Source organism: Phacochoerus africanus, chromosome 2 (genome assembly GCF_016906955.1).
Source record: "Phacochoerus africanus isolate WHEZ1 chromosome 2, ROS_Pafr_v1, whole genome shotgun sequence".
NCBI lineage: Eukaryota > Metazoa > Chordata > Mammalia > Artiodactyla > Suidae > Phacochoerus > Phacochoerus africanus.
Window position 1 is genome coordinate 164,190,972 of NC_062545.1, and position 26,206 is coordinate 164,217,177.

Consider the following 26,206-nt stretch of genomic DNA (forward strand, 5'->3'; position numbering starts at 1 on the left):
CCGTCGGGGAGACAAGGTTGCTGGTGGAGGTCTGACTGTGCTCGAGCGTGTCGGGTGCGTTCCTACACAACTCCATCCCAGTTTTCTATGCTCACCTAATGCTTCTCAGGGATGGAATCACACATGAGCAAACTCGGAATTCACCTTATGCTTCAATTGTTCCCTGACATCTCAGCTTCACTAGAACAAATGTTTTCAGCACAAGCATTATAGCAGAACTGATTGTATGTGCAAGGTTATTCCCTGCAGCACTGTGTATAACTGGGAAAGATGGGGGAAAAAGCTGGGTCTATCAAAGCAGGACTGGCTAAATGATATGCACCCATATGACAACATTCTTGTCGTGCAGCTATAGAAATGAACGGAAGATCTCCACACATGGTTACGAAAAGAACTGTAACATAAGTTATGCAAAGATGGAACTGATGCAGAAAATCCTATTAATAAGCTGTTTTCTGTGTTAGAAAGAGGTAAAAATGAGAACACAGATGCATATAGGATGATATTCGCATAGAGAAACTTCAAGATACGTAAGAAACATTATAGGAAGCAAGGGAAGAATGAGGCTTTTAACTGTATTCCTTCATATTTTTGGATTTTTGGACCATGTAAATTATAGCTCATGTACAAAAAAATTTTTTTCCTGTTGCCTTAAAAAAAATTTTTAGGGAGTTCCCGTCATGGCACAGTGGTTAACGAATCCGACTAGGAACCATGAGGTTGCGGGTTCGGTCCCTGCCCTTGCTCAGTGGGTTAATGATCCGGCGTTGCCCTGAGCTGTGGTGTAGGTTGCAGACGCGGCTTGGATCCGCGTTGCTGTGGCTCTGGCGTAGGCCAGTGGCTGCGGCTCCGATTGGACCCCTAGCCTGGGAACCTCCATGTGCCGTAGGAGCGGCCCAGAGAAATAGCAAAAAGACCAAAAAAAAAAAAAATTTAGGTCAGGTTCATTGAGGTATTAATTTACAAAATGTAAAACTCTTTTAAATGAGTTTTTAAAAATGGATTCAGTTAGGGAGTTCCCTGGTGGTCTAGTGGTTAAGATTTGGCCCTCTCACTGCTATAGCCCAGCTTCAATCCTGGTCTGGGAATTGAGATCCCACATCAAGCCGCTCACACCACAACCAGAGGGGTGGGGGAGGGAGGGAGGAAGGATTCAGCTGAGTAACTACCACTACAATCAAAATATAGAAGTACTCCATCACCCTCCAAATTCCTCTATGTCTCTTTAGAGTCGACCCCTTCTTCCTACATCCAGATGTTAAAAACCACTGATCTGTTTTCCATCCTATACTTTTGCTTTCTCTGTTTGTCACGGAAATGAAACCACATGGTATAACGTGTGGTTTTGCGAAGCTGGCATCATACACCAGCAGTTCTAATAGTGTGCCTGCAGTACTGTGGAGTATCCCACGGTACAGATATACCCGTTTGTTTATCCATTTACCAGGCGAAAGACTTCTAGGTTATTTCCAGTTTGGGGAAATTATATTTTTGGCGGGGCTTTTTTTAGGGCCGCACCTGTGGCACACGGAAGTTCCCAGGCCAGGGGTCGAATCGGAGGTACAGCTGCCAGCCTACACCACAGTCACAGCAACACCAGATCCTTAACCCACTGAGTGAGGCCAAGGATCAAATCTGCATCCTCATGGAACCTAGTCAGGTTTGTTAGCCACCGAACCGTGAAGGGAACTCCCAAGTTCGGGGAAATACTTACTAATTAAGATATAAAGTATAAATCAAACAATGAACATTCATGGACAGGTTTTGTTGTAATCATATGATCTTATTTCTCTTAGGTAGATATCAGGAAGAGGATTATTGGGTCATATGGTAAATTACATTGAGAAACTATCAAGCTGTTTTCCAGATGGCTGTGCTTTCCCACAAGCAATGGATGAGAGGACTCCAGTGGGTCTGCAGCCTTTCCAGCATTTGATGTTGCCATTTTATTTCACTGCAGCCATTATAAAGAGTGGCTAGTAGTATTTCCTTGTGTTGTTTTTTTGGGGGTTTGTCTTTTGGCCTTTCAGGGCCACACCTACGGCATATGGAGGTTCGCTAGGGGTCTAATTGGAGCTGTTGCTGCCGGCCTAACACCAGAGCCATAGCAACGTGGGATCCGAGCCACGTCTGCGACCTACACCACAGTTCACGGAAATGCCAGATCCTTTAACCCACTAAGCGAGGCCGGGGATCGAACCCACAACCTCATGGTTCCTAGTCGGATTCGTTTCCGCTGCGCCACTACGGGAATTCCTCCTTGTGGTTTTAATTTGCAGTTCTCTCAGTAATGACTGAGAGTATTAAGATAAAAATTTTCAATTAACAAATAAAACCATCTACTTATATGGTGTATCTCTTCCTCCCAAGAAAAGCCCCAAACTCTATAAGTTCTTGGCTTTTTCTTTTTATTTCAGGAGGAGTTTCACTCTTCCGTAAGCTCCTTGAAAACAGAAGCTATGGATCATTCATCTCTATAACTCTGGCATTCAGCATATAGAAAATACTCAGTAAATATTCACTGTGTGAATGAATAAAGGGAAAAATAACTGAATATACAATTATCTCCTAGAAAAATGTGAGCATGTTCTACAAAGTAATCCCAGAGTAACAAATTTAGGATCAAGTACTGGACAGAGAGCAAGCATTGCTTGTTTCTAGAAGAGGACTGAGACACGGGGATGCTTAAATCCTGATGAAAGCCTCTAAAAATAGAGACACTGAGGACCGAGGTGATGGTGGGGAAATTCACAGGAAAGGAAGAACACATCTTCCTGTGTGACTGCTGATAAGGCTCCATCTGTGAACAGCTGCAATGCAGTCACAGTGAGTGGTGGGAGAGTGAGGCAGGGACTGGGGAATCAAGGGAACTCCAGCTTGGCGGCTTCCATATCACAGTGAAGTACATACACCTAGATGCTGCAGATTTCATGTTCTTTCTCTTATTGTTTCTGATTATAAAAATAACAAATGCTTGGAGCTCCCGTCGTGGCACAGTGGTTAATGAATCCGACTAGGAACCATGAGCTATGGGTTCAATCCCTGGCCTTGCTCAGTGGGTTAAGGATCCGGCATTGCCGTGAGCTGTGGTGTAGGTTGCAGATGCGGCTCAGATCCCGTGTTGCTGTGGCTCTGGCGTAGGCCGGTGGCTACAGCTCCCTGATTGGACCCCTAGCCTGGGAACCTCCATGTGCCGCAGGAAGCAGCCCTAGAATAGGAAAAAAAACAAACAAACAAACAAACAAAACAAATGCTTATTGCAAAATCAAAGAGAAATTGCTTTTAATCTCACCAATCAAGGTAACCATGATCAATTTCTAGCCGTATGTCCTTCCCATTTCTTTTCTGGATGCACTTGTTCATGTGTATTTATAAGAATGTGTCTGTGTTATAATACTGATTTGTAACCCTTTTTTTTTTTTTTTTTGTCTTTTTGCTATTTCTTTGGGCCGCTCCCGTGGCATATGGAGGTTCCCAGGCTAGGGGTCGAATTGGAGCTGTAGCCATTGGCCAGAGCCACAGCAACACGGGATCCAAGCCGCGTCTGCAACCTACACCACAGCTCACGGCAACGCTGGATTGTTAACCCACTGAGCAGGGGCAGGGACTGAACCCTCAACCTCATGGTTCCTAGTCGGATTCGTTAACCACTGCACCATGACGGGAACTCCTGTAACCCATTTTTTTTCACTTGTAAAGCATATACAACTACACACATTTTGATGATTTTACTTTTTTTTTTTCTTCTTTTCTAGGGCCGCTTCCGCAGCATACGGAGGTTCCCAGGCTAGAGGTACAATTGGAGCTGTAGCCGCTGGCCTACACCAGAGCCACAGCAACGCAGGATCTGAGCCGCATGTGCAAACTACACCACAGCTCACGGCAACGCCGGATCCTTAACCCACTGAGCAAGGGCAGGGACTGAACCCGAAACCTCATGGTTCCTAGTCGGATTCGCCTACCACTGTGCCACGACGGGAACTCCAATGATTTTACGTTCTTAATCCAGCATAGTATTCTATTGTATAAATGGACTGTAATTCATTTATCCATCTTCTATTAATGATTTAGGTTGTCTCAACTTTTCAGTAATTACAGATAAAAATTTCTATAGTCAATCAATTACTTCCTTTAGATAATTTTTTTTCTTACTCATTTTAAGGCCACACCTACAGCATAAGGCCACACCTGCCGTGTACGGAAATTACAGAGTAGGGGTCAAATCAGCACTACAGCTGCTGGCCTACACCACAGCCACAGCAACACTGGATCCCAGCTGCATCTGCAACCTACACTGCAGCTTGTGGAAACACTGGATCTCCAACCCACTGACTGAGGCCAGGGACCGAATTTGTGTCCTTATGGGTGCTAGTCAGGTTCGTTAACTGCTGAGCCACAACAGGAACCCCTCAAATCCACATCTTCATGGATACTAGCTGGGTTTTTAGCCTGCTGAGCCACAATGGGAACTCTCCTTTAGATAAATTTCTGAAAACAGACTTCCAAGTTTAGAAGATGTAAAAAATGTTATGGCTCTTCTTGCTGAACTGTCCTTGAAAAGGACCCCATCAATGTTAATCAGTGACCATTCATCAAGAGTCTTTAACACCAGGTCACATTCTTCAGCTCTGCCAAAGCAATGGGGAGAAATCTCACTGCACTTTACTTTGTTTCTCCTCAATGCCTGGTGCTGTTGGGTATCTAGGCACACACTCCTGGGCCATTTGAACATTCCTTGGGGAGCTAAGAGCACAGACTGCAGGGCCTTGTGTGCCACGGCGAGGACTCTGGATTGTCCACTAGTGTGATGAGAGGACATGGAAGGGTCTGAGCAGACGACTAACACGATCGACACAGTTTAGATGCGTCACTACAGCTGCCATGTGTGGAAGCAGGGAGCTAGAGCAGAGGCTTCAGGGAGAGCTTACCTGGGCTTGGAAAGACAGGTGATGATAAGCAGTTGGATTTGGTATATTCCTCAAGGGTGGATTTGATTTGTGGATGGGCTGAATGTGGGTGACAAAGGAGAGAAAAAGAGGGGTGAAGTATCGCTCCAAATTCTTCGACCAGAGCACAGTAGAACAGAGTTACCAGTTTCTAGTTGGGAAAAGAGGGGTTTAGGGAAGGAGAGAAATTAAGAGTTATGTTTTGGATCCATTAAGTGTGAGAGGCCCACTGGAGAGCTAAGCAGAGATATTAAATGGTGGTTAGAGTCAAGTCTGGAACTCGAGGGAGAGGTCCGGCCAGAGACACAGACCTATGAGTCATGAGGACATAGATGCCATTCAAGATCATGGGCCTGGATGAGAACTGTTTGAGAGTCAAAGGACACATCAACATTCACAGATGAAAGAGACTGAGAAGAGCTATAAAAAGGCAGGTTGAGAACCTAGAGAAGACAGTGTTCTAGAGGCCTGACAAAGAAAGCATCTCAAGGAGGACGGAGCAGATAAGTACCTCAGGCAGGTCAACAGAGATGCCGATAGAGAAAGCCAAGCCCCTGTGCTTGGTGACAAAGAAGCCCTGTAGAGCTCAACAAGAGTGGGTTGGGCGGCGCAGTGGGACAAAAATCTAAATGGAGAAGTGGTGAGCAGAAGGGCAGAAAACAATTTCAGGGAGACCAGCTGTAAAGAAAAGCAGAGAAGAAATGGCAGACAGTAGGGTAGAGGGGTGGGGAAGGCTACTGTGTTGGATTAGGGCTACCAGAGCAGGTTTGATGATGCTCAGAAAGATGCAGGAGAGTGTGGCTGAGATACCCTGGAGTGGTCAACAGGGGTCTGGGCAGATGGATCACCCTTTGTGATGGGAGAGGAGAGAGTATTCATGATCAGATGCAGGAGGGCTTTCGCTATACCACCTTCTCCTTGTGTGTAAGGCCAAATCCAAACTTCTTGGCTTTTGACACGGTCCACAACCTAATCCTCAACCCATCACATCTCCCAGGGCTTGATAAACCTTTCAAAGCCTCTGAGGTTCACATCTTCTGAAGACTGTGACGCATTCCGCCCTTGCCCTTCTGTGACAGCCATCCCGCTCCTAATGCCCATTCAAACCCCTCTGCCTCCAGCCAACTCAGCTCTCAGCTCCGTGGTGGGCCTTCCAATCTCTCCAGCCTCCTGCTTCCCCTTCTCTCGCCCACATGCCACACAGCTACGAGCGAACCATTGGAAACACACCACAATATGTCCCTTCTCCCCCTGAAACCCATCTGGTGTTCTCTCCGGGAGTGAGGCGGAGGGACTTGCCTACCTCACCCATCCCAGCCTCCTGTCACCCCTTCCTAGAACATCATGCTCCAAAACTACTTGCTGGCAGTCCCTTAGCATGCCACACTGGTTTATACCACATCCACCCCCTTCCTACTCCTCTGTACACAGGGAAGATTCCTCTTGGGCATCCTTCAAACCCCTCTTTGAATAGTATTTCTTCTGTGAAGCCTCCCCTGGCATTTCCAACCCCTGCTGATTCCCCAGGAAACAGCGATGCTTTTCCTGTACAAATCTGCTTCCTTGTACCTTAGATTTAAGTCCAATTCTTCCCCTCCATGTATCACACCCCATTTTAATTTTTAGGTTCGCTCTATTCTCCTCTGAATATACTTTATTGCTCACTCTATTCACAGAGCCTCAATAGGTACTGAGTTGAAATCTGAACTGAAAGAAACTTGCACTTAGCACTTACTTATGTACCACCTTGTGAGGCTTCTAAGACTCTTGTTTTAGACTCAACTCATACTAGCGTTAGCTTTAAAAATATTTATGCTTTTATTTTCTACCCAAATGTAAGCATCTCCAGGGCAAGAATTATATTTCACACTTTGTGCTCCCTCGTAATAAAAGATACCTATGGAAGTACAAACATAGTTCAAAGCTAAACATTCCCAAAATATCAATGAATGGCCTGTTCTAAATAGTTCCAGAATTGTACATTATTCCTATAATATGCAAGTACTCAGATGAACTACAGACTTAAAAAAAGGAACAGGAGTTCCCGTCGTGGCTCAGTGGTTAATGAATCCGACTAGGAACCATGAGGTTGCAGGTTCAATCCCTGGCCTTGCTCAGTGGGTTAAGGATCTGGCGTTGCCGTGAGCTGTGGTGTGAGTCACAAACGCGGCTCCTAACTGGCGTTGCTGTGGCTGTGGTATAGGCTGACAGCTACAGCTCCGATTTGACCCCTGGCCTGGGAACCTCCATATGCCGCGGGTGCAGCCCTAGAAAAACAAAATAAAACACAAAGGAACAGAATAGACTGATATCCTGAACAAGCTAAAAATCTATAAATGCCTCCTTTAAAATAAATTAGCTTTTCTACAGAGTAGAAATGTATTAAGATTATACATAAATAACTCAACAAAGTAGATTATTAAAAAAAAATTTACTAAAGAAATACCTAGGAGTTCCCTTCATGGCTCAGCAGTTAACGGAACACAACTAGGATCCACGAGGATTTGGGTTTGATTCCTGGCCTCAGTGGGTTAAGGATCCAGAGTTGCCGTGAGCTGTGGTGTAGGTCTCAGATGTTGCTGTGGCTGTGGTGTAGGCTGGGAGCCATAGCTCCAATTCCACCCCTAGTCTGGGAACCTCCATGTGATGCGGATACAGCCCTAAAACAGCTTAAAAAAAAAAAGAAAGAAAGAAAGAAAGAAAAGAAAAAAAGAAAGAAATACATAACATTATTGGCATATGTATTAAATAAATAAGAGGTCTAATTTTCACTGTGAGAATTCTTGAAACTTTTCACCAGGATAAAATAAAAATTAATGGTTCGTAGGTATTTAATCCATTGATTCATATTAGATCCATATATAGTCACTATGTGCCCCTAAAACAGAAAGCTTTCATTCCCTTTATATAAACATTACCTACAGTTATGGACGGTAAAACATGAGGAATAATCCTGCTTCCCCAAATCGCCCTGCTCTCTTAGAAAACATCCTTGCACACAGGCAAGGAGCCTTCCCCTGAAATCTGGAATACTGTGGATCATAAATTCTAAAGTCCTTACTGAGAGAATTTAGTATCTAGGATACTAGTGAGATATCCAAGAATAGACAAATAAATAGGTATTTAGATGAACACAGGACAGGAAACCCACATGTGGGAAAGCATTAAGGAAAGTAATTTTTGAGTATTAAACCATCCAAGTTTCTGCAAATTCTAACTGAGTGACCTAGGGGAAATATTTACATAGAGAGAATAAATTTAGACCAGAAGTTAGCAGACATTTTCTGTAAAGGGCCAGAGGATAAATATTTTAGGCTTTGCAGGCCATAAAGTCTCTGTTGCAACTACTCAACTCTGCCTTGTCGTTCAAAAGCAGCCACAAACAATGACAAATAAATGACTGGGTGTGGCTGTGTTTCAATAAATTATCTACAAAAACAGATGGCTGGGCTGTGAACTAGAGTTCGCTAATCCCTACTCGTATTCCATAGAAAACAGAGACAAGTCTCAATTGTTCAGAACCAAATCTATTTAACAAAGTAAGTAGTCAGTCTAGGTTAAAAGAGAAAAAAAGTCACAACCATAAAGTGAGGAGAATGGTTTCCTCCTCACAGGACATGCTTGGGACATGTCCTGAGTACCACCAGGATCTAGATAATTGAGGTGGCAACTCTGAAATGAACAGTGTTCATGCTTGCTGTTCCACTTGTTTAAAACAACACACAGGGAGTACCCTTGTGGCTCAGAGGTTAATGAACCCAACTAGGATCCATGAGGATGTGGGTTCAATCCTTGTCCTCACTCAGTGGTTAAGGATCTGGTGTTGCCACGAGTCGAGGTGTAGGTTGCAGATGGGGCTCAGATCCCAAGTTGCTGTGGCTGTAGTGTAGGCCAGGGGCTACAGCTCTGATTCAACCCCTAGCCTGGGAACTTCCACATGCCACAGGTGTGGCCCTAAAAATAAATAAATAAAAACAAAACAACACACAAAATGAGTCTCCTATCTGGTTATAAGACTCTCTGGTTTGCTGATGACACTGAGTAACTGAAAAAGTCAGACAGAGAACTGGACTAGATGCGGAATAACGCAAGGCCAAGCCCAAAGCAAATGGTAAAGTAACATGTTCCACCACTGTTTCTGTGCTCAGAACATTAGACACACAGGCGATAGAAAAACAAAAGTGCTAAACGAAAGACAGATGTTCCAACAAAGGTGCCAGAATTATGGCAAGGAAACTCAGAAATGCCTGCCAGGGCATCACAGGGCTCACCCTGTACACAGGTCTTCCTGTGGCCACATGTACCCTGCTGACCAGCAGGGACACACATCACAGCTTCAGGGGTTATAGACCCTAACAGGCCTGGGCCACCATTCTTCTGACCCAGCTTCATCAGGGGCCCTTAACCAGTAAACCTCACTCATCATCATTCTCTCTTCCTTACATTTCACAATGAGAATTAAAGGAACTGACAGGTGCCCTGGGCTGTGGGCTGCTGTTTCACTGACTCTAAGACATTCAGGAATAGAAGACCATAAAAGTACAAAAAAAAAAAAAAAGAAGAAGAAGAAATCTGTGCTGCCCACTTCTTCCAGCTCTGGATCAGCTTCACTCCCCTTCTACTTATAAGGGCCTGCCCTATCTTCTGAGCTGCTTTGGTTCCTAAAATGCAGGCCTCTTGATGGGAGACACGTTCTCCCTGGATTACCTCTGTTCTTCAAGAATCTGGTCCTCAAGGGGGGACCACTGGAAGGAACCTACACAGAATGTTCTCCTTCTAATGCAATTTCAATTCAATCTTTTTGCTCTTTTTAATTAAAAAGCAGACTGAACAGAAGAGTTCCCTGGTGGCCTAGCAGCTAAGGATTCAGCATTGTCACTGCTGTGGCATGGGTTCGATCCCTGGCCCAGGAACTTTCACATGCCTCAAGCATGGCCAAAACAAAACAAAATAACCCCCCTCAATAGAAAAAGCAATCTAAATAGAAAAAAGGTCATTGTGATTTTTTTCCCCCTACAATCACTGTTTATAAAAGAAACAAATATTACTATAGAATAAAAAACTAAAATGGTCTCTGAAGGCCCAAGTACAATCTAAAATTATTTCTACAAATCAAAAGACAAAAAAAACCTAGTCATTGGTTGTTTCTTTTAAAGATAATCACTGTTTTTATCAGATGATCTGTAAGAAATGTATAACTTTAAAAAGTAAACAAGGGAGTTCCTTGGTGGCACAGCTTGCTGGGGATCTAGCATTGTCACTGCAGTGGCTCAGATTCAATCTCTGGCCTAAGAATCTTTACATGTTCTGGCGCACTCAAAAAAAAAGTAAATAAGCCCAAATATCAAAACCACTGACATTCAAACTGGCTAATGATGGTGGCTTTCTTCTCATTCCCAGTCCTTCATCATGAATTAATTTTTCCAGCCATCTTACCAGCCATATTAAGGAAGTACACTGACAGATGCACTCAGCTCTCAAATCTGAAAGCGTGAGAGCGCCCATGACCCCTTGGAGAGGCCCCAGGAAGATGCATCGTGTGTGACATTGCATGGTGTGGGGACAAACTATCAGCTGTCACAAGCCCTCTTGTGTTTGTCTTGTTGGTGTTGGTTCCAGTTTTCCAATTACTCAAGTTTACGCGGATATGAAACCATGACTCCTTCCTTCCTCCAACGTCCCTTCCAATTCTACCTACAGCTCGTGGGGAGCTCACACTGGGCCACCCCGGGCCCCAGGTTCCCTCCCTGCCCCAGGAGTGCGTTCTCACTCACAACTTGGGGTGATACTTCAAACCCACACCCTGACCTTGAAGCAAAGGGGAGGACTCCTAGGTTCTGAAGCAGCCCTTGGCACAAAGGTTAAATTCTGAAAAATGTCCTGCATCCTTCTGGGCCTGAAGTTTTCCCATCTTTAAACTAAACGGAGTGGGAATCCGTGACCTCTGAGTCCCCTTCTAGAGCCGTCTATTTTACATTCTTACCAAGTCAACTATGGCCTGGATGGCCTCGTATTTGCTTTGATGCCCCTACCTTGCGGTGTAAAATTATTTTCTGGTTGTTTTGCATTTCAAGGTAGTATCCGCTTACAGAATCAGGTGCTAAATTTTTAAAATGTAAAAATCTGGTCTGCCAGTTGGACTTAAGAGCATATTTTCCTAAAGAAATTACAAACGGATGGGGCATTCCTGGGTAAGCACATAAAAGCCTTGTCACACCACACCACAGTGATGAACCAATACTCTAAGGCCTCACTACCATTTTCAGCTCTGGTTCAGTGAAGACAGCTGATCCCAGAGCACACCGGGGCACTTGAGGTCATAAAGGAAACCAGTCTCCTCCCTCTCCACCCAGGCCCCCTGGATCCACAGCTACATCTGCCTGCCAGGAATGCCAGAGGCAGGGAGGGAACCTGGGCGCAGCGAGGGGCAGAGGTTTGACAGAGAATGGGGAGGGGCTTTGGGGACATCAGTCTGGGGCTTGGCCATGAGGAAGAAGGCTGCTCAGGTGGCAGCGAGGAAAGTCAGTCCCTGGCTACAGGTGCTTTTTCTTTTTAGGGCTACACATGTGGCATATGGAAGTTCCCAGGATAGGGGTCGAATCAGAGCTATAGTCGCTGGCCTATGCCACAGCCACAGCAACGCCAGATCCGAGACTTGTCTGGAACCTACACCACAGCTCACAGCGACGCTAGGTCCTTAACCCACTGAGGAAGGCCGAGGACCAAACCCGAGTCCTCATGGTACTAGTCAGATTTGTTTCTGCTGAGCCATGACAGAAACTCCCCAAGCAATGTTTTTAATACGAAATGTTCCTAAGCCAGCAAGTCTCAATACATTCCCCAGAGAGAGACAAAATTGTCCCAGGTCTCAGATCTCTCCTGTCTGGTAATAGCACCAGTCCAGTGTCCAGGGAGCCTCCACCTCCTGAACCTCAAGAGATAAACAGGAAACTGGAATCTAATATCCAGCACAAATGAACATCTCCTCAGAAAAGAAAATCATGGACTTGGAGAAGAGACTTGTGGCTGCCTGATGGGAGGGGGAGGGAGTGGGAGGGATCGGAGGCTTGGGCTTATCAGACACAACTTAGAATAGATGTACAAGGAGATCCTGCTGAATAGCATTGAGAACTTTGTCTAGATACTCATGTTGCAACAGAAGAAAGGGTGGGGGAAAAATGTAATTGTAATGTATACATGTAAGGATAACCTGACCCCCTTGCTGTACAGTGGGAAAATTAAAAAAAATTATTAAAAAAAAAAAGAGAGATAAACAGGAATGGCTCTGGAAGGAAGAGTCTTCCTCAGCCTCTAAAATCCCAGCAGCCAGGGCGGGCTGTCTACGAATGGGTACCTCAGCCCCTCACGGTGGGAGGCAGCCTGCTTTTGCCAGGTGCCTTGGGCATTTTTGTGGGAAGAGAACCACACTCCCTGTACCTTCAGCTGCAAAGATACAGCTTGGTGTCCGCAGTACGAATGCTTTAAGTGACTTCTAACACCTGTTCATGGAGCCCACAAGGACCCACCCCCTTTTGGCCAGTAATTCTGGCCAAAGGCTTGCATCTGCCAGGTACCATCTATGCTTACAAAAAGGAGTGAAAGTAACCAGCCACAGCCTGAGCCCGGCCACACTGAAGGCCCTGCAGCCTGGCTTCCCAGCACAGCATGGGGACTCAGGGCATGCTGATTTATCCCACAATGTTAACTGAGTCCCACTTTCAATCAGAGAGATCTGTCTGTTCTCCGTGCCCTATAGTGGGACGATGGCAGTTTGCTGAAGAAGATGGGAAAAATAGAGAGGATGCCTGCACGATGGGTGTTATGACTGTGGTGATCACGGGCACATGAAAGAACACAGGAGGTCCAGCAGTGAGAGGGCACTGCTCTGGCCACGACCAGCTGAATCTACATGGGAGTGAACCAGGCAATGAGGCAAAGGAAGGGGTTTCCAGGCAAAGGGAACTCATGTGGCAAAGACAAGGAATAACACGGTGTACGTGAAGGGATGATAGGTAAATCTTTTTGCTGGAATCACAGGAAAAGGCCTGGAGGAGTGGGTGTAGGAAGACCCGGACAAGCCAGCTGAGGGCTCTGGGACTCCACTGTAAACACACCCATGAGGGTCGAGACAGACAGACAGCTTTCCCAAGAGATGCTCTGGCAGCTGCGGGGGGCTCTCCCACAAAGCCGTGTTATCTGCTGCTGGGTCTGATCTTCTGAGTTCTGATCACAGGGCTACTGGCTCTGTCAGGGACCCTCTACGGGGACCACCAGCAGCTCTCACTCTGGCCCCACCAGCCCCTAAATCCTACAAGACTTTCCGAGGCAGTCTACCCACCTACGGACTGGGCTGTAACACGTTTGCCTACTACTCTGTGTTATTACACACATTGTGCATCCTTCAATTTGGGGCTTTATACTTACTATCCAGTGGAATGTGCAGGAACACACCCTGTCCTACAGTGAATCAGAAAACGTGCACTAAAGGAGCTCAGAGAGAAAGTCGTGTCTTTTCCTTTAGACCATATATCTGGGGATATACAAACATATATTTAAAGTTCTTCAACTTTGTTTGCAGAGACCTGTGGTGAGCTTACAGAAAAATGTCTTCTAGAATAGCTGCAACGGACATCTGAGCAGATATAAATATTTTATATCTAAGAACAAATCTTCCAAAGAATCTTTAAAAAAAATCTCTTCTGGCTATAAACAAAATTTGGAATAATATTTTATAGTCTTATTTGAGTCACGTTTTCAAAAGAATCTTATTAATCTTTCTTGAAGGTTTTAGTTTTCTTCATTTTCTGTCCCTCATGAGACAGTCGGTAAATTTCAAGAGTGAAAATAGGTCACTCAACTTGCCCTTTGGTCTTCTTTGAATTCAGTGCCAAATCTCACAGCTCCTTCTCTGCATTTGTAACTGTATTTGGGTTCAGTGAAACAAGGTAGAATTGGCTTATACTGGGAAGGCCAGGGCTTGCCAAGTTCTTGGGTAGGGTTCAAAGAAAAACAGGTCTGCTAAAATAGTTTAACTGAAATAAATTATAAACCAACATCAAAGAAGTAATTATTAAACTTTTTAAATGCAAGGTGATGCCCAAGATAAAAGACCTGCTTTCTACTATTTACAAAAACATATTAACTCCTAAACTGAAGTTATTCTCCAGGCTCATCTTTCTGTTAGGCAGCTCTCACAAACTCTCAGCAGTAAGAGCTAAACACCCTAAACAACTCATCTCGCAGCAGTCAACTAATTTAATTCCTTTAGAGCAGAACTTCAAGGGAAAAATCAAGGGGAGGAGCGTGAGCAAGTGCAATGGTGTCAATTATGCCATTTCCCCTTGTCAGTGGTACAGTGTGGCAGGTTTAAGCACAGCCTCCATCCCAGCTAGGTCCTACCCACCCCCCCACAACAATGCTTGTTTGTTTGTTTTGCTTTTTAGGGTCACACTCATGGCATATGGAAGTTCCCAGGCTAGGGGTTGAATCGGAGCTATAGAAACACAGGATCCGAGCCTCATCTTCGACCTACACCACAGCTCATAGCAACGCCAGATCCCTGACTCACTGAGCGAGGTTAGGGAATTGAACCCCACTCCTCAGTACTAGTTGGATTCGTTCCTGCTGCGCCGCAATAAGAACTCCCAATCATGCTCATTTAATGATGGCAAAACCAACTTTAACCAAGATTAAACACCTCAATAAAAAGTAATGATGGATGGAAAGTCACATATTTGCTGACTTTTCCATACTGATACTTAAGGATACAATGAAACTAAAATTAAGCACTTCTTGAAATATCAAGCTTTTCTGCTCTGCACAGAGTAGCTGCTTGGTATTGCACTGAGGAGTCCAGACTGGAATCCTGCCTCTGCTGCTTCAAAGAAGCTATGATCTTAAAAAAAATACCTAAAGCCTGTCCATCACAAAAAAGTAATACAACTTTAGAAAGTGATCAATTTTTACTGGTTTCTCTGTATGAAATTTCTGCAACAATTGCTAGTTTATAAGTATGGCTACTTTAACTACTTTTCTTTTTTAAATGGCTAAAGTTATGATTCCACAAATTGTTTTTAAATGATTATAACTTTAATCAATTTTTCTTGACTCTCTGCCCATAATTTTTTTAACTATTTGACTTAGTATCAGATTACAATAAATTACTGAAAAGAATTACAACCACTGAAAGTGAATACTGGAATCGTATTAGTGAAAAAAAATATGGGTTAGACAGATATTTACTGAGTAACTTGCATTGCTGGAACAGTTTTTGAATCTTGAAGAATACCTACTGAATATCTCCAACATGGAACTCTACACAAAATATTTCTTTTAGTAAAGACTTTTTTTGGATGGGAACTAAGGCAGAATAAGTTCAGAAACAATTATTAAAAGCAAAAAAGGCCACCTAAGAGAAGTAGCAGGAATTATCTTGACATGATGGGGTTTTTTTGGCCACACTCACAGCATGTAGAAGTTCCTGGGCCAGGGATCCAACTTCAACTATGACAGCAACTCAAGCCGCTGCAGTGACAATGCCAGATCCTTAACCCACTGCACCACAAAAGAACTCCTATCTTGAAATAATTTTTTTTTTTTTTTGGTCTTTTTGCCTTTTCTAGGGCCACTCCTACAGCATATGGAGGTTCCCAGGCTAGGGGTCTAATCAGAGCTGTAGCCACCGGGCCTACACCAGAGCCACAGCAATGCAGGATCTGAGATGCGACTGTGACCTACATCACAGCTCACAGCATCGCCAGATCCTTAACCCACTGAGCAAGGACAGGGATCAAACCTGCAACCTCATGGTTCCTAGTCAGATTCGTTAACCACTGAGCCATGACGGGAACTCCAGACATAAATTTTTAATTTATGCCAATTGGGTTTACTCCTACCTTAAAATCTTCTCTCCAAAATAATAATCATACTAACAGCAATAACACTAAAGTAATTGCTATAATGTGGTTGGCAGTTCTGCATTTAAATTATTCTAAAATTATTCTATACACGTTTTTATTTTTAAAGGCATGATTATGGCACTGAAATTAAGTATACCTTCACAGTTCAGTGCTTCAGAATATTTACATACATCATAATGCACAGTGATATCTCACTGGGTAATCTAGTAAAATCAGATCTTTCCAGTAACTTCTAGCCTGGTGGCAATTAAAAAAAAAATTATGCTCTCCTGAAACATTTGGCCAAATAAACTCTTCAAATCCCTTTTATGTATTTAATAAGCACCTTTCGTGTTTATATCTCATCATAAACCCAAAAGGACTGAAGGCTGATCACCATTTCACATACAGGTCACTCCAGGTATTTACAACACAGGACACTAAATCTATATTATTCCTGTTTAAAGACAGCTGTATATTTATTGAAATTTTTGGTGCACATTTGTATTGCCCCCCCCCTTTTTTTTTGTCTTTTTTGCTATTTCTTGGGCCGCTCCCTCGGCATATGGAGGTTCCCAGGCTAGGGGTCGAATCGGAGCTATAGTCGCTGGCTTATACCAGAGCCACAGCAACGCGGGATCCGAGCCGCGTCTGCAAACTACACCACAGCTCACGGCAACGCCGGATCGTTAATCCACTGAGCAAGAGCAGGGATCGAACCCTCAACCTCATGGTTCCTAGTTGGATTCGTTAACCACTGAGCCACGACGGGAACTCCTGCCCCCATTTTTAAAGAAGAGGAAGTTAAGTCTAAGAGGGGTTAGACATCTTCCAAACCAGCACTCATTCTTGATCCATTAATTCAAGCAATATTTATGGATTTACTATGAGCTAGAGAGAGAAGCCCCCAAAGACTCTATGGATAAGAATTAAAGACAGGAAGAAGGCATAAGGTGTCCAACGGGAGGAAAAAACGTAAAAGGTAGCCTTTATGTGGTGTTGAGTTAGGATGAAGGAAAGTACATGCTGTCACGGAAACATGCAGGAAGAGCACCAGAAGGGCTTTCTGGAGGAGGTGATGTCTAAGCTGAGATGTAAAACACTAGGTTACAGTGGACACCAGAAGGTGTCGCCTCTCAGGTTAATGGAACATCACCTGAAGAGCCGCAGGTGTGATGAGCACTTTGGGTGGCAGAGTTTGTCTGGAGCGCACCAGAGGTGAGCTGGCTAGAGAAAGGGGTAGCTCAGAGGAGATTCATAAGTTGCTGGACCACTGAGGCCAACGGAGCTATAACACTGGGCACAATCATAGCTGCATTTCAGGAATCTCCCTCTGGCTTCACTGAGAAGAACAATTCAGGCAAGAACTGAGAGTTGCCTGAAGGAAGATAAAGGGTAAATAAAAGCTATTAAGTGGATGCCTGAGGGAAGGGCTGGGCAGAAGGATGGAATCACCAAGTCAAGGTGGACAAGGCTTTTGCATGCAGAGGCTGGGGAGGGGATAGTTTAGGTTGAACAGGCTTACAGCTTCAGGAAATTCTCCCAGAAACTGAAACACTCGCTAAGTGGCTGGGTTTTGGGGATTGGGATGCAGGTAAGAAACCGCTCAACTGTAGACAGAGAGTTGGAAGTTATCTGAACGTATATATACAGGAGAAGTGATGCTGAGAGAGTAACTGAAATTTCCCAGAGAGAGAGTTCAGTGTTTCCAGGACAGAAACCTGATGGGTGCTCCAGCAACCTTGAGAAAATACAGGAGGGAGTGTATTGCCTCACACTTAAGAATAGAAAATGCTCTTACGAAGAACTGCTAATCAGGTGAAAGACTGCAGTGGGGTCAGGGAGGTAAAGATGGAAGGTATGACCATCTGCCTCAACAAGGAGTAAGGCGGGTCGGCTGTGAAGCAGAGCGGGTGGAAAACTGTGTGGTGGGGGAGCCTGCTGGGCTGTCTGAAGTGGGGAGAGAGGAGAGTCAAGGTTCAACGACAGGAGCGAAGAAGGAAAGAGCGGGAACATATACAAAGACTCTGTAGGTTGGATGTAGTCCAGTTTGACTCAGCACGAAGGACTCACGCTTTGGTTTCTGACTCAAGTTTTTCCTTTCAGCAGCTTATAAAGACATGTCTCTCCTTCCCTCCCCCATCTCCCTTGAGTTCTTTCAGGAGGCCCGAGTGAACAGAATTGAAACTGTAATCTAATCTGATGTGCCTCATTCCAAAAGGCAGAGTCTCAACTTCTTCAAAGCTAATCCTAAAATCCTGCTAAGCCAAACATCTCCTCTGTGATGAATGGCGGAACCTGAGAGCACATGCTGGGTGCAGCACGCATGTGCCAAGGCCTCACGGACAGAGGGGCTCTGTGGTCCCAAAGCAAATGGTTTAAGTTACATCCCACCAACTCTTCCTCGGAGCCAGCTCTTCATCTTATGTTCTAGATCCAATAATTGTCAGATGTGCACAATAAAAACAATTTTTAAAAATAAGAGTAATTCTGAAATGTTCCCAGTTGGTCTGAGAAATCTCAAATGTCCAAGAAACGAAGTGTTTGGACTACCAGATAATTACTGAGGTCTGCTCTTGTTTTAACATTTGTGAAATCCAGTTTGGGTCCCAGGAAAAGATGACTTTTCCTAGAAACATTACATCGGGCTCTGATGTAGGATAGTGCAGTGTAGCAGTTATATCAAGTATTGCTCCTTAAGAAACCACCCAGTGTTTACCACAGACGTTCTAAAATTCTGTGGCCCATTAGGGAAGCCTAAGGTTGAGACAATTAAATAGATAATGTGCCACTAAAGCCATTTATATTCTATAAGTTTTATATGAGGAGATACTGATTGTGTAGTTAGGCCAAATATAATAAGAACATCTTTTTGCCATTGGTGATCACTGTGATCAATACTCAAAGGCAAGTTTACACTGTTGGATGGCAGTAAGGTCAAACAGGCTAGCTTCATGAGTACCTCAAATAAAGAGCATAAATGAGGAGTTCCCGTTGTAGCGCAGTGGTTAACGAATCCGACTAGGAACCATGAGGTTGAGGGTTCGATCCCTGCCCTTGCTCAGTGGGTTAAGGATTCGGTGTTGCCATGGGCTGTGGTATAGGTGGCAGACGTAGCTCAGATCCGCATTGCTATGGCTCTGGTGTAGGCCTGGTAGCTACAGCTCCGATTAGACCCTTAGCCTGGGAATGTCCATATGCCTCGGGAGCAGCCCTAGGGAAGACAAAGAAAGAAAGAAAGAAAGAACATAAATGAGACTACAAGGTAATGCTTTGAATTAATTTGTAAATGCTATAGAAACAAACTTTTCAAGGATCTAGTATACTAATTACAAACCACTTCTTAGGCACTTCTTACACAGGTTCCCAAAGAATAACTATTTGGTTTTATTGGCTTAAATTAAAGCAGTAAGATGTTTCTTTAAAAGCATAGTGTTTGAACTAAAAGTGGGACAAGCTGGTATTAGGTGGCTTGGGATATGAAACAAAAATACAGCACCTGTGACGTAGTTTCATCTAAAAATTCAACCTGAATCCAATCCAATTTCTAGGAATTATGGGATAAGGGAAACAAATTAAACAATGTCAAAAGGAAGCAATTACCCAAATCCAGAAATGCAGGGGACAATCTACAGGATACACAACCCAATTTTTCCAACAAATCAATAGCATATTAAAAAATTAAATAAAATGGAAGGAGGGCTGCTGGAAAATAAGAGATTTAAGTTTTATGACAACCAAATGCAAAGCAGACTTTTTTTTTTAGGGTCACACCTGTGGTGTATGGAAGTCCCCAAGGTAGGGGTCAAATGGGAACTGCAGCTGCCAGCCTATGCCACAGCCACAGCCCGATCTGAGCCACGACTCATCTGTGACCTATACCTCAGCTCACAGTAACCCATTGAGTGGGGTCCTTAACCCACTGAATAGGGTCAGGGATTGAATCCACATCCTCATAGATATTAGTTGGGTTCTTAAAGCCTCTGAGCCACAATGAAAACTCCCAAAGCAGACTCTTTGGATCCCAAATGGAACAAGTCTACTTTGAGACAACCAGAATGATGTTTAAAAACATTTTTGCTAGTTTTATTAAGTCTAATAATGGGCATTTAAAAATTCCTTATCAGTTAGATATGTACTTATTATTTTAAAAAGATATGCACACTCAGGTTTTTTAGAGATTTTGAGCTACAGAACTTCTCCCGCAGAGTTTGAGGATGAGGTCCCTCTCCCACCAAACTCAGGAAAGAATCACCAAAGTCATGCAATTGTTCCTAATGGTTTTCAAAACACCCACTTCTTTCTCTCCTCCTTTCTCCTTTATTTGTCATAAAGCTAACTGGTAGATTCGAAGGTTCTTAACTTTGGTCCACCATGGTCCTCTGTTTCTGCAGCTATAAACATGGAGTGGTGGGTAACTCACTGCTGGTCTTGGGGGGCAGAGGTGAAGGTGGTTATGAGCAAAATCAGAGCAAGACTGAAAAGACTTGGAAAGTCCATTTCACAGATCAAGAAACTGAGGCTCAGAGACAACAAGTGATTTTTCTAGGTCACCCTACTCATTACCAGCAGAGCCAAGAACCCACATCTTGGAGGCCTGTCAGTCCAGGGTCCTCCTGGCACTGACAGGCAGTCTTTCCCTTGTCACTTACCTTCCCGTGCTCCTTCCTCACGTGGGAAATGTAAACATCTCTCTGCGTGAACAGGCGGTCACACTCCCAACACGTCCATCCAGGACTGGCCACTTTCTTGGGTTCCACTGACTTTTTCACAGGTGATGGGGATTTCTTTTCCAATTTCTCTTTCCCGTTCATGGATCTGGTGTCCTCTTTGTTTTGATTTGCTGCATTTTGAGTTGTAGGCTTAATGCTCAGAGGCAAGTTTATACCCAAGTTTGGAGGCCCTTCAATACTTTTCAATGTTCCATGCATAGACTATGTTATAAAAAGAAAAGAAAAATCTTTCACAAGTCACACCACTAAAAGAATGCACACGTGGACTAGTTTCCTACATTATGTACATTCCAATACAATTTTATATTCATCCAGAAATATTTCTTAATATACCAAGAAGAAAACCTAAGTAAAATACACTTAAAAAGAAACGCAGGGATATTAACTTTTACGGTTGCTATAAGTTATGTGTTTCTAGTTTCAAATAATTTTAAAAGTTTCTTTGGGCCATTTTAAAATTCTGTAAGAAAGACTTCTGTATGGAGTCCAAATCATTCCTGCCATTTTACCCTCCCCCCGTGTACCACTAAGTTCTCTGCACAACAGGCCATTTCTGGGGAAGAACATCTTCCTTTCACATTTACCCAGAAATGTTTAAACAGGCTAGAATACAATAAGGGTAGGTGTTCAAGACCCTTAGTTAAGCCACTTTCACAAATACCTGAAACCCATCTGACAATAGCAAACCTTTCCCCCTCCCCAAATGCCTTCCACATTCTTGGAATATTTCTAACAGTTTGCAGTTTTGCTGAGGGGAATTTTGGTACTTTAAATCTCTCCACACCCTATCCCAATCCATCCCTTCTTACGATAGCACCCAGATGGGTGGACTATACATAGTAGCTGCTCAAAAAGCCTTCTTAGATTGCCTGTGTATGATCATAGCAGGAGTTCCGTCGTGGCGCAGTGGTTAACGAATCCAACTAGGAACCATGAGGTTGCGGGTTCGGTCCCTGCCCCTGCTCAGTGGGTTAACGATCCGGCGTTGCCGTGAGCTGTGGTGTAGGTTGCAGACACGGCTCGGATCCTGCATTGCTGTGGTTCTGGCGTAGGCCGGTGGCTACAGCTCCGATTCGACCCCTAGCCTGGGAACCTCCATATGCCGCGGGATCGGCCCAAAGAAATAGCAAAAAGACAAAAAAAAAAAAAAGATCATAGCAGCCTCAGAGTTCCCCATGGGGCTCATCAGTTGACAAACGAAACTAGCATCCATGAGGACGAGGGTTCAATCCCTGGCCTCGCTCAGTGGGTTAAGGATACGGCGTTGCTGTGAGCTGTGGTGTAGGCCGGTGGCTACAGCTCCAATTGGGCCCCTACCCTGGGACCTCCATATGCCATGGGTTCGGCCCTAAAAAGACAAAAAAACAAAAAAAAATAGTAGCCTCAAGAGTCTCAACTTAAACTCACAGGAGTTCAAATTCTACTGGAGTAAAACCAGTGTAATTTGATTCTGAAAACCAGCTAACTTTGGTTTTTATTTTCTTTGCATTCTAGAAGCCCAGAGTCCAAAAAAAGAAAAGGAGCAAAAAAAAAAAAATGTCTGTGCCTCAATGTACAGTTTATCTTTAGGTAGGGCCTTCTCTTATCAGTAGCCTCTGAGCTCCTCAATTTCCTAACTTGTGTTAGTTCAGCTAGTCCCCTGGGTCACAAAGCCTCAGCTCCCTACTCTTCTGAGTGTTCAGGTAAGAAGCCTTCCTTCAGCAAACTCACCAGCAACCTTCTCCCAAGGCAGGCTCTCCTCTAAACAGTACCAAGAATTAGTCAACCTTCTTCAATGCTGTCTTACCCCAGAGGGCATAAAGGGGGTTCTATAATTTCCTCCTGAGCAGAGGTTACAGTTCTCCTCAGATAATCATTTAACTGGCCTATAAAAAGGGTTTGAGTGGAATGTCTAATGTGCCTTTGCAAAGAGAAAATCTGGCCTAAGATGTGACCTCTCGATGGCCAAAAACTGTCCATGTGCTTCTTTTCCACCATGCAGGGTAAAGGCCTCTCTGTTTACATGGCCTTTTTCCAAACAGAAGCCAAGTTTCTACATTCTTAACCATTTAAAGCCCAAAGAAAATAAACTCTCCAAAGTTCCTAGGCAAATGCATTTTTTCTAACTAAAAAGTTGAAAACAGAGTAAAGTATCAAAGTATCCTAAGATGACCTTACTGTGCTACAGAAACTCCAAAAAACCAGCAAAAAGTTCTGCTGTGACAACAGAGCGATGGAACATGTGTGCAAAAACGACAATTTCTAATTTACTCATTGTGTTTTTACACTGTAAGTAAAAATAAGATCATTTATCACAGATGAATGTCTTTTTTTAATAAGAGAAATACAGCTTAATTCTTCTGGAATAGGTGTTTCCTTAGCTTCTGTAATACTAAATAATCTGAATGACTGCAACCTGAAAGTTTACTTTAAATACAGATGACAACATGGAGCCCAGGGGTCCTTTTGGTGGAACAATGATACAGATTGTATTAAACTATCTACCTCTAAATAAAATAAAAATAAAAATCTACCTCTAAATAAATACACATGTGGAGACACACTGTTTATGGACTCCCTTCTCTTAATTTTTTCCTCATGAAAAGGTGACTAGCACAGGTATTAGTCAATGTAAGTAAATTCACAAGTTGGATACATAACTTAAAAAGTAAAAACAAAACCACAGTGCCCCTAAAACTGTCATTATTCTTACCTATTCCCAAACACAAAAAGGCAGGATAATATTTTAGAACATATAGAACATACTTGAAATAAGAACACAAGTGAGCATTGCCACTGTTTTCGTATCGTGTAGTCTCTTAAAGGTTCAGATGAATAAAAACAATTCTTTCCTCGTGACCACAGGATTTTATCATTCCTCTTCAGTCTCTATTTCTTGGAACCTTGTATTCCTCCAAATTCACTATTAACACAAGAAGACCCTAACCACAAAGTCGGATGACCCCACTTCCGGAGGTAAAGATGAGTTCCAGACAGCAAATACCTTAAAAGCCTCTGAAGAAGCAACTTTTCTTTCTTTTCCTTGTGCCCCACCAGCCGCACATAGAGTACACTTACAATATTTGGGTCTGATACCAATGTCTTTATGGTTTTATTAGCAATTTTCAGTTTTTCCAGGTCATTTATTAAGTATTTGTCAAGACAGTTTTATAATTTTAGTAAAAACCTTTAAAACATCTTAAGAGGATTTTACTGTACTTGAAGTGAGAAGGATGAAGCATTTCTCCCATGCATTTTATTCAACCCAGTAATGCTGCACTGTCACTGCCTTCACCTGGCTTCTGATGTGCAGCCTCTCCCAGAGGTTTCAAGTCCTTTCCAGTTATGCTTCATGTTCGACAGAGGGAATTTCAAGGAATTTCAAGGATTAACAGTCCATTCATTTAACTAACATGAGATCAGAATAATCTAGAGACTTGATCTGCTCTTTAAACTGACCTTTTCTGTAGAGTATATTTAAAAAAAGAAAAACTAAGAGAAAGAAAGGCTGAGATGGTGGTAATAATGGATCTGCTGTTTCTCTTTTTTAAAAAGCAAGTCACTTTAATCTCTGAGAGCTGATGCATATTATCTAATGACACAGCAATGAAATTGCTTAACCTCTCACAGTGAACAGTTAAGAGGCTAGGACTAAGCCCTGCCCTTACTGAGCTCAAAAGGCTGTAAAGAGATTTGGGGTGGGGGTTGGAGAGTGGGTCCTTCAAATTGGATATTTACTCATTTCATTAACTGAACACCCAACAGGTGCCAGATACAGTGCTAGACATTCTGGATATATAATTGACTGTTGATTTACATGCAACATTGACAGCAAAGAAAAAAAAAAGGGTAAAAGATCCAGGGGCACCAATTTTGGGGTTTTTTTTTTTCGTCCTTTTAGGGCCGCACCCGAGGCATATGGAGGTTCCCAGGCTAGAGGTCTAATCGGAACTGTGGCTGCCAGCCGGCGCCAGAGCCATAGCAACACCAGATCCCATCCTCGTCTTCAACCTACACCACAGCTCACGGCAACGCCGGATCCTTAACCCATTGAGCGAGCCAGGGATCAAACCTGCAACTTCATGGTTTCTAGTCGGATTCGTTTCTGTTGTACCACAACGGGAACTCCAGGGGCATCAATTAACTGCTTAAGCAATTTCAAAGGAACACCTTCATTTGTCTAAACATTTAATTCATATTTATATGAATTAACATAACTCATGAGAGTACCTGTCTATTTCTAAATCCTAGAAACATAACACCAAGTTCTTAAAAAAGTAAACTTCACAGTCATCATTTCACTTATGGGGGGACCCCTAAAACTTTATTATCCTTTTATAGTCAGGGCATGCATTTTTTAGTTTGCACTGATTCTTCACATGGTATGCAGATCAGACTCAGGAATAAAAAGCATCCCTCAGTCAAGTGAACTTATGATGACAGCACATTATAAACCGCTCGTTACCAACAACCAGCATCCATCCCTTCCCTCAACAGCGCAAATGCTTTATCACCATCTGCAGCTCAGCCTTGATTTAATGAACAATGAATGGATCTGCAATCAATTTAAAGGACATGAGAGATGCGCACACACCTTGATATGGTCCATCATGAGTTGCTTCTGTGCATATAAAAGAGAGCAGTCTGGACACTTGAAAACAGACACCTTCTGGTTTTCGATGTGTTGATCAAAGTGGCGATACAGCAGAGTTTGTAGGGTAAATACAGTGTCGCACATGGAACACTTATATATAATTCTAAAACAGAAGAGGTGTAGGGAAATGTCAATCAGGCCTCATCTCTCAAGCCCATGGAACGACTACTTCACATCCAAGGATTCAGAAGGCAGAAGCACAGCAAGAACACACAAAGGCAATAAAAAGAACAAAACGGTTTAGCTTTGAAACAAACTTTCTTTTTTTTTTAAGGACCGCACTCGTGGCATATGGAAGTTCCCAGGCTAAGGGCTGAAGTGGAGCTGTAGCTGCTGGCCTACACCACAGCCACAGCCACGCAAGATCCAGGCCGCATCTTCGACTACACCGCGGCAAAGCTGGATCCTTAGCCCACTGAGCTAGGCCAGGGATAAAACCTGTGTCCTCATGGATATTAGCCAGGTTTGTTAGCACTGAGCCAGGAAGGGAACTCCCTGAAACAAACTTTCAAAGGTAGTTGGCATCAAGTAGCTCAATCTTAACATTTTGGGCCAAGGTGCACTCAACCACATTTGTTTAGAAGTCATCTTACTACTGGTACAGCTGTAACATCTTTACAAGGTCTTTGCTTTTGGGTTACTTTAACACAGAGCAAAAGCATCCTTGATTTTGGGGGGAGGGGGCAGCATAGTCTTAAAGATCAGACAAGGAACACAGCCCGATGGTGGCACCCTGACTTGAAAGAGAATTTGATTGATGAACCAAGCAGGCCCACACGACTCTACTGCCTGAGCACGCTATTACCTGTTGCTGAGTTTTCTTTCAGAGGCAGTAGCAGTTTTACACTTGAATGTCAACATCTCTGTACCTGTTCTTAACACTGAAAGCCCTGTGCCAGGAAGCGATTATACATGAAAATAAAGAAGCATAAAAGAAATTCCACAAATCAAATGTTGCTTCAACACTTGAATGTCTATTGTGCTCTAAATGGTTTC

At 43.5% G+C, this 26,206-nt stretch overlaps 1 protein-coding gene across 4 annotated transcripts in view; it reads right to left on the reverse strand.

Annotated features, from left to right (window-relative positions):
- Window positions 1-26,206, reverse strand: part of ZNF532 (zinc finger protein 532) — a 106,935-nt gene that overhangs the window by 11,755 nt on the left and 68,974 nt on the right. For 3 of the 4 annotated variants that reach the window (XM_047767038.1, XM_047767039.1, XM_047767037.1), the window contains exons 7-8: window positions 25,151-25,313; window positions 20,497-20,778 (exon numbers count right to left, since the gene is read on the reverse strand). In XM_047767038.1, the coding sequence (XP_047622994.1) occupies window positions 20,497-20,778; window positions 25,151-25,313 (445 nt within the window). Of the gene's footprint in view, window positions 1-4,898; window positions 5,007-20,496; window positions 20,779-25,150; window positions 25,314-26,206 lie in introns of those variants that run through there. The other variant, XM_047767040.1, reaches the window with a different exon arrangement.